The following is an 8,590-nucleotide window of genomic DNA, read 5'->3' as shown; positions in this document are numbered from 1 at the left end:
ATTGCCGATAACTTGCTGTAAATGCCTTTCAAATGCTCCTCTACAACACACAAGTACACCGCACGCACACCCTGTGCACAAACAACATGAATAATAGAATAATAATAGAAGAATAATAGATGAAAAGAAGAAAACTCTATTATTCTTGTTGTTTGTACACAGGGTGTGCGTGCAGTGTACTTGTGTGTTGTAGAGGAGCATTTGAACGGCATTTACAACAAGTTATTGGCAATAATAGGCAAAGGAGAGTAGAGAAACATTAAGACTTTGGTAGTAAATACATTTCGTGTTTATTTGCCTTTTTTCATTGAGACGTTCCAAGTGCCTATAGCGCCCAGCGCATGCTAGTCGCTACTAACTAGTCTATAGAAATATATACATTACTTGTTATTTCTATGGTACTAATAGTAACACTTATGTAGCCCATCATTCCGCAACGCACGAGCTCTTGCTGTGTGCTCCAAACAATTGATAGGTATGTTATGCCCCTGCCATACATTTTTACTTTACTCACTATGCCAGACCACAACAGAAGTGTCTGTTGCTTGATCATCTCAATTCTTTACTCTTACTTCCAAATTCAAGGTAATCGTACATTTCTTTCTCTGCACCATACTGTACAAAATACTGTAATACCTTATACATAGTACGTACATAATAGTACATAGTCAATAATATTACAACTATTGTGCGATGCTTTCAGGGTGGCCAAATCCTTCGCGTTGCAACATCACTGAGCTGCTTGACCGGCCGGCCCATCAAGCTGTTTAATATACGTGCCGGGCGTTCAACTGGTGGGCTAAGGTGAGTAGGCTCTGAAAACAACTCACTTATAGTTTATATGTATCCATTTCTGTAAATACGTAACGTGCCATGCCACTTTTTCTTGCCCTCTGTAATATATTCCAGTATTTCATAAGTAAGTAATAAGTATACACAGAACCTGTCTAAGCTCAGTGGTATGTTATTAACAGAACAGACGCAGAAAACTCATAGCAAGGCACACTAAAACTAACTACCAGAGGCACGGCCACTGAATAGATACAAATGAAATGAGGATTAATTGACCTTTAGTTGACTCTTTATTTGCTGCATGACCAGGTTAGAATTTACAGAGTTCAAAATCGCATGCTGGCAGCACACTGTTCTACTAAAGCTAATGTTTTTTTGTGCACTGATGCCAAGCAAGTTATTTCTAAACTTTCACATTTAAAAATTACGAGTCGTGTAGGGCTTGTGATCGTATTTGTCTGCAATTCAAGGTGAATGAATAGGGTATATGAAAACTAAGTTTTTTCTAACAGCAATGTTTTATCCAACAATAAAATTGATATCTTCCCATATACTTGCTTGCAGGCCACAACACCTTATGGGAATTCAACTGGTAAGAGATCTTTGTCAGGGTCAGCTGGACAGAGCACAAGTTGGATCAACAGAGGTGACGTTTTGGCCAGGAAAATTGAAAGCAGGAAGATTTGTGGCTGATACAAAGACAGCTGGGTAAGCGAGAAATACTGTGCACGCTGCACTATAATATATCTCACTGTAATCATTAATTGTTATGATTGTTGCCGATAACAAAGTTTCCGTGTGGTTATGGATACATTCAGGTGTCTATCAATATTGATAGACTCCTGATACATTCTCACATAGGGAGTGGTCATTATAATAGGGTTTTATGCTTAAATAACTGTCTGGAATCTATTGATTTATTGCTACATTCTTCCAAGAAGCTGGAAAACATCGAATTTATTTGTAAAGAATATGTATGCACGTTAAAAAACAAAACACATTTCTTGATTTGTTATAATTATTTTCAGGAGCGTTTGCTTGCTGCTACAGGTGGCGCTACCGTGCATGCTATTTGCAGATGGTGAAGTCAGTCTGCAATTAAAAGGTGGAACTAATGCAGATTTTGCACCACAGATTGACTACTTTGAGATGGTAAGTATATATTGCGTGAATGATTAATCATTAGGTATGTGCGGTTTATCTTAGCCATATAAGAAAATGTAGATGTAGTTTAGTTCAACAGTCAAGTAATATTTAGACGTAGTTTATATCCTTGACAGTGAATTAATATGTAGATGGAGGTTAGCTTATCAATTACTGATAGAGTATTTATATCTATTTTAGCATGATGATGAAGAAAAAATGTATGTTCTGTAACCTGTAGGCCAACTAACTAAATAAACTCAATACTTTGTCTTTCGTAAGGTATTTCAGCCAATGGCTGAGAGAATGGGAATCGGTTATACAGGTTCCATTAAAAGGAGGTAAGGTGATGATTGCGGTCGTGTTTAAAAAAAAGAGTTTATAAGAAAAGTTTATCATTATTGGTTGTTGTTTACCTGCCAAACTGCTTACTGGAAATTTTCTTTCGCACCTAGAGGCTATTATCCCAAAGGTGGAGGTGAAGTAAAAATTGTGACCTCTCCAGTGAAACCACATCTACAACCAATTACACTGCTGGATAGAGGTCAGGTGACCAGAATCACTGGGAAGGCATTCGTTGCTGGCGTGATGCCTACAAAGGTAACCATACCTTCTGATTATGTGTGCCTTTTGCTTGATGTGGATATTGCATTGTATTCTCTTCCTCTCTTAGGTTTCCTTTTGTCATTGACGACATAACTATACATGCATCGCAGGTTTTGTTTCTAAGTTTTTGGTGTCTGTCATGCCATATACTCAGTGGTAAACTAGGTATTTTCTATGCTGTGTATACAGTGTATGAACTCAAATTTACTGTCATATTTGACTATAGTTGTTGACATATAAGTTTAGGCTTTATATATGCATATACTGTATATATATATATATATATATATATATACGATCCTGGCACAATCACCCCTCGGACATTTAGCCGCCCCGACAATCACCCCAGACATTTACGCCTGTCGCCCGTCGCGGCACGACATTCTCAAAGTCGGGGACAACGTATTAAACAGCCGGGAACTTCACCTGCCTAGACATTCTATACCCCCCGACCAAGCAGACAATTACGCCGGGGCAGCCCGGCGACATTTGGTACCCGGACCATTTACACCACACAGTGCACGGGATTGGCTTAATGCGGACAGCCCGGGCGTCGGCGGGCAACGGACCATATTTCAGCCCGTGTACGGACAATTAGCCGCCCCGGGACATTTACCCGCCCAAGCCAGACAATTCCCCCCGACGAATTTACCCCCCGGACAATCAGAGGATGGAGTTAGAGAACACGGATCAGGTAGTGGAAGTAGGAGAGCAGGTAGTGAGGGGAGGAGGAGGGGGCGAGAATGTGATGGAGGAGGAGGAGAGGAGGAGGTGAGAGGCACCCTCCTCTACCTCCTCCTCCTCCACTTCCCTCGCTCTGCGCACACCTTCTACCACCCTCCTCTGGGCCTCACACCTTCTCCGCTGCCTCCTCCCTCCAACCTCCTCCTCCTCTGCCACCGTCCTCTCTCCGTCTCCAACCACTATCTTCCCCTCCTCCTCCACCTCCCCAGCTAACATATACAGGTTGTGGCGGGACGTTTGTCACACGTTTTCACTTACGTTGTGAAAACGTTGTTGGTAAACGTCTGTGGCAACGTTATTTTGGTGGCGTCCCCTGACGTTGCCAGCAACGTTGTGATAACCAACGTTGTGGTCAACGTTGTGCACATGTTGTGGCCAACGTTATTTGTTGTGGACTCCCCTGACACGTTGCCACAACGTGTACATGTTAGACGTTCCCTGCAACCATGTGATACACGTTAAAATGAATTTAACTGTGTAATTTAATGTTCAAAGCAGAAAAAAATGATGAGTACATTATTTGTCATGGAACATCGGAATCTTTCACACTCTCCATTTAAAATTGACATTAATGCGATCTGTAAGCCGCAATAAAACTAAGTTAATATATATTTCAAATGATGTTGCACAACTGGTAGAGTCAAAAATTGAAGAACAAGGCAACACTACAATGTAATAGTTGACAATGTTTATTTGCTACATTACTATTACGAATACAGGTAAAGTTAGAGTATCTGTATGTATTTAATTCCGAATCGTTTTCGTCGACCTAAATATGCTCTCGGTCCCGGCGTCATTACGGTTGAATGTTAATTGATATATGTTAACGTATGAAACCTATGTCTTGGCCACAATATTAAGGCCAAAGATCTGGAGAAGTTCAAGAGCCAAAAATACATAACGCAATTGTCTTAACTTTTAGTGAAAACACACTATGCACCAGGTTCATTCTTCTAAACAATTGCTGGTGACTTGGCATTTTTCTCTCTTGGGCATGAGTATGGCTCCTTTCTCCAATCACGATTCGAAATTCGACTCTGCTGCCACCACTTAGCATGTGGTCAGGACTTTTCCATAGGGCATTTCTAGCATGTGAAAAAAAAGATGATTGCTCACAACCAATTCCTTAAACAAAATAATGCCTTGCCCATATATGATGTTAGCACAATGTTATGTATCACAAACAATATAGGTTAAATAGGCGTATTTTTACTGTGTGTATGAAACACTCTCTGGTGGACCCAGTCAGTCCCAGAAGTCGCCAATTATGTCATCTGAAAAGATCAAATTGATTGACTTACTAAAGACATAAATTTCCGACGCTCATAATTGCCTCTTCAGAGGGTTTGAATGTATTTTTTTTCGCCCTTCCTGCTTTCTGGAGAGTAACTGAAATTTCCATACTTATAAATAATAAACGGAATATTTAAACATTTGCTTAATGAAAGGCCTGTTGCTATTGTGGGAGTGGGCCTGTCATCGTGGCAGTTAGCTCTAGTACTATATAGCCCGCGTACAGTTGCCGCTGGGCCGCTCCGCCAGCGGCAACTGTACGCGGGCTATATGACGGGCTAGAGCTACGTGGCAGTAGGTTTGTTTTGAATTCCAGAAATTAATGTAATGTCAAGTATACACTTTGCTGGAACACACTGTATGTCCATATTGTACACTTGTCCATTCCAATTATACACCCATCAGTGGCAGATCCAGGATCTAAAGCAGGGGGTTATTGAACATGTAGGGGGTGACCACCGTTGGGATGACGGCGACAGCAAAACTCCACATTGGAATTGTGAAAAAATCTGCAAAAGAGTTGTAACTCATTACAGGGCTTAACGGAAGTGACTATACGCACGGGCGGCCGTGTGGATAAGATTCAATATGGCTATACGCACGGCGGCCGTATGGCCGACTCAATATGGCTAGGAATGAGGAAGGGGAGAAGGGAGAAGCTGGTGGAGAAGGAGGAAGGGGAGAAGGGAGAAGGTGGTGGAGAAGGAGGGGGAGAAGCTAGTGGAGAAGGAGGAGGGGGAGAAGCTGGTGGAGGAGGAGGGAAGAAGGGAGGTGTTGGAGAAGGGGGAGGGGAGAAGAGAGGTGGTGGAGAATGAGAGGAGAAGCTGGTGGAGAAGGAGGAGGTGGAGAAGGGAGAAGGTGGTGGAGGGGAAGAAGCTGGTGGAGAAGGAGGGGGAGAAGCTGGTCGTAGCTTCCTCCTTCTCCACCAGCTTCTTCCTTCTCCACCTCCTTCTCTACCAGCTTCTCCCCCTCCTCCCCTTCCTCCTTCTCACACAGCTCTCCTTCTCCTTTTTCCACCATTCTGCAGCTTCTCCACCAGCTTCTCCCTCCTCCTTCTCCACGCAGGTTTCCCCTCCTTCTTCATCCAACAGGTTTCTCCCTCCCTCCTCTCTCCACCACCTTCTCTCCTTGCTCCCCTCTCTGCTCCTCGCTTCTCACACAAGCTTCTCGCCCCTCCTCCAATTACTTACCTACGCTTTCTTCCCTCTTCTGGACTCCACCCGCTCCCTTCTCCCTCTCCTTATACCTTTCTACTTCTCCCTCCTCCGCACCCAGTCGCAGATTCTAACCGCCCCCTACCTTACGGCGTCACCTTCCTCCTTCCTCCCCAGATTTCTCCCTCTCCACAGACTTCTCACTTCATTGCCGCTCCCACCACGTTCTCCTTCTCTCCCCTCTACACCCATGCTTCTCCTTCTCCCCATCTCTCACAAGCCATCTTTCTCTACCCCTCCTTCTCCACCCACAGCCCCTTCTCACCTTGGCTCCCGCCGTCCTCACCGAGCGCTGGACCTAAGCTCCTGCTCCCGCCAGCTTTCTCCTTCTCGCGCCCCCCCCCTTTTCTCCACCAGCCCTCCCGTTCTCCCGCGTGCTTACTTCCTTTCCTGTGTTCTCGCCATCAGCTTCTCCTACCTCCTGCCTTCCGCACCCGAGAGCTTCTGCCCGCTCTTCAGCCACCTGTCTGGCCCCTCCTCCTCCTCTTCTCACGCACCTTTCTTGCTCACCCTCCTCCTTCTCAACGACAGCATCTCCACCCTCCTCTTCCGCAACCCGCTTCTCCGTGTGCTTCGCCCTCTACTCGCCTTCTCGCCACTAGCCTTCTCCCCTCCTCCACCACCTTCCTTCCTTCTCCACGAACGTTCCTCCGTTTTCCAACAGCTTCTCCCTCCTCCTCCACACCTCTCTCTCTCCCCGCTTCCTCCTTCTCCCACCAGCTTCTCCCCGCTCCCTCCTTCTCCGACCAGGCTTCTCCTTCTGCCCCTTCTTCATTCTTATGCCATTATTGAGTCAGCCATGTAGAGACCAGCGGGCAGTTTAATGTAACGCGGGCTCATAGTACTCGCAGAGCTATATACTAAGTAAGACGTTGTTATTATGAGGCCTAACAATGGTGTCAACATTGAAAGCCTGGAAAGCACAGTCGAATTGAACGAAATAGTGCCGGACGTGTGAAATAGACCACAGCGTGTGACAGGCTCAGGTATGCACACTAACTGATGTAAACTAAAAGGACTTATACTGGTACTATAACTTATAAGCTAAGGCTACATATTTCCATATGTCAAAAATCAGCAGCTGTAATGACTGTACCGATCAACATGTAGGTAACATCCACTCCGTCAGGAACCGCCCGCGCACTGAGCCGTTTAGTCTTGAATTATCTTTATAATAGACTTACTATAGCATCCTCCTAGGAACCCACTTTCATGCAATGTACTTCCCGTATTCTATCAAAATAAGCTCTCAGAGCAGACTGTCGCCTTCCGTCGTTTGAACAACCACACTAGGTGCTACGTAATATCCCAGACTCGTCGCCTCCTCCTGTCAAGCATTCTCCTCTCTACACATTTGTTTAGCAATTTGTATAACATCTGCCCCTTATTCAGCATAGTCGTAATTCATAAGACAAGCTGACGGTAGAAGACATGTTGTGATTAATATCCCCAGTATCTCTAAATACAGATCTTTACTATCAATGTTGATAGGCAACAAATCGTCATCGGGTTCTGCCCCTCTACAACGCACCAATGTTCTCCCACCTACCGGACGTTCTGCAAACGTCTTGTGAACGGTTGCACACTTATTGACAGAAATAAAAAATAATAACATTTTAACATAAATGGCGTAATTACTTAAGGCTATAGTTAACATACGATATCGTATATTTCAATATAATACAGAGTGTCAATTTACTATAAAAAAACTATGTATACTAGGGCCTATACCTGCGTATCCACGTCCTAATAACGTTTTAAGAAAACGTTACTACATAAGTTGTTGGAAGGTGCGAGTGGTAAACGTTCGGGTGGTACGTTTTCTGGGAACGTTTTAGGCTAGCACGTTATTACCTGACTTTTTCAACCGTTCTAATTTATAATAATGTTGATGGCACACTAACCCTTGTGCGTCCAGGTCTCTGCCTCCCAAACAATACCATGAAACTTGGTTGAGAAACTGTACATTACAGACGTTGCCTACACACGTGTGACAGACGTTGGATAATATTTGACAGAAATAACGACAATAAAATTTAAATACCGCTGCCATAATCTAATAAGGTTTTAACATTAAGCATATGATATTGTATATACAGACTGCTATTAACTATAGAAAAATATGTAAACCGCGCTCCTAATAACGTCTTTTACCAACGTTACTACCATCACGTTGTAGAGAATGTTTTGAGTGTAAGCGTTCGTGTGGTACGTTTCTGAACGTTGCTGCCAACGTTATTCCTGACCCGCGATCCAAAACTACAACATTCCAGCAACGTTGTGGGAACGACGGTTCTTCACCTGTGTTAGCTGGGTCGTCCTGCCTCCTCCACCTCCTCTCCTCCTCCTCGCACCGACGCTCTTCTTTCCCTCCTCGCTCCACCACCTGGACGCTCCACTACGTCCTCCTGTCTCTACTCCTCCTCCTCGGCTCCTACCTTCTCCTCGTCGCTCCCGCCTTCCAGCAGCTGCCAACTCTGTGATTCATGAAAATAGTAGGCTTTTGCTTTATTCTTGCAGTGGCAGCCAATATTTGTTATGTTATGTTATTGCGCGCAATGAATGGATGGACTAAACTCTAGATTTTCACGCGAGAACAACGTGAACCGCGTGATCGCCAACTATGGCTGGCGACCACAATCGCCAGATATTTCTCAGCTCACAATGTAACAAACACTAAGTTTTTCAGTGCAGGCCATCGTACATTCGTCAGAAACATCATGGAATTCGTAGGAATAACCGAAAAACAACTCGTAAGCAGTTGGCAGGTCTGCCGCTCCTTCTCCCCACCTTCTACC

General features: G+C 44.3%; 1 protein-coding gene across 1 annotated transcript; it reads left to right on the top strand.

Moving 5' to 3' along the window:
• The first annotated feature begins 515 nt into the window (after window positions 1-515).
• LOC106807922 (RNA 3'-terminal phosphate cyclase-like) lies at window positions 516-4,200 on the top strand. Its single transcript, XM_014810436.1, has 7 exons — window positions 516-536; window positions 704-804; window positions 1,357-1,500; window positions 1,821-1,944; window positions 2,218-2,276; window positions 2,391-2,535; window positions 4,147-4,200. Exons 1-7 carry the CDS (start codon window positions 516-518, stop codon window positions 4,198-4,200), a joined length of 648 nt encoding a protein of 215 aa, XP_014665922.1.
• The last annotated feature ends 4,390 nt before the right edge of the window (window positions 4,201-8,590 follow it).

The sequence above is a fragment of the Priapulus caudatus genome, unplaced genomic scaffold, assembly GCF_000485595.1.
Source record: "Priapulus caudatus unplaced genomic scaffold, Priapulus_caudatus-5.0.1 Scaffold243, whole genome shotgun sequence".
Lineage (NCBI taxonomy): Eukaryota > Metazoa > Priapulida > Priapulimorpha > Priapulimorphida > Priapulidae > Priapulus > Priapulus caudatus.
Note: the sequence above shows the minus strand (reverse complement) of the source record. Positions and strands in the feature narration are given on the sequence as shown.

Bases quoted from the DNA above. Each gene is read 5' to 3' on its own strand.
- LOC106807922 (XM_014810436.1), top strand. From the start codon at position 516: ATGCCAGACCACAACAGAAGT. The intron at 537-703 runs GTCTGTTGCTTG...CGATGCTTTCAG, and splicing joins TGCCAGACCACAACAGAAGT to GGTGGCCAAATCCTTCGCGT. The intron at 805-1,356 runs GTGAGTAGGCTC...ACTTGCTTGCAG, and splicing joins CGTTCAACTGGTGGGCTAAG to GCCACAACACCTTATGGGAA.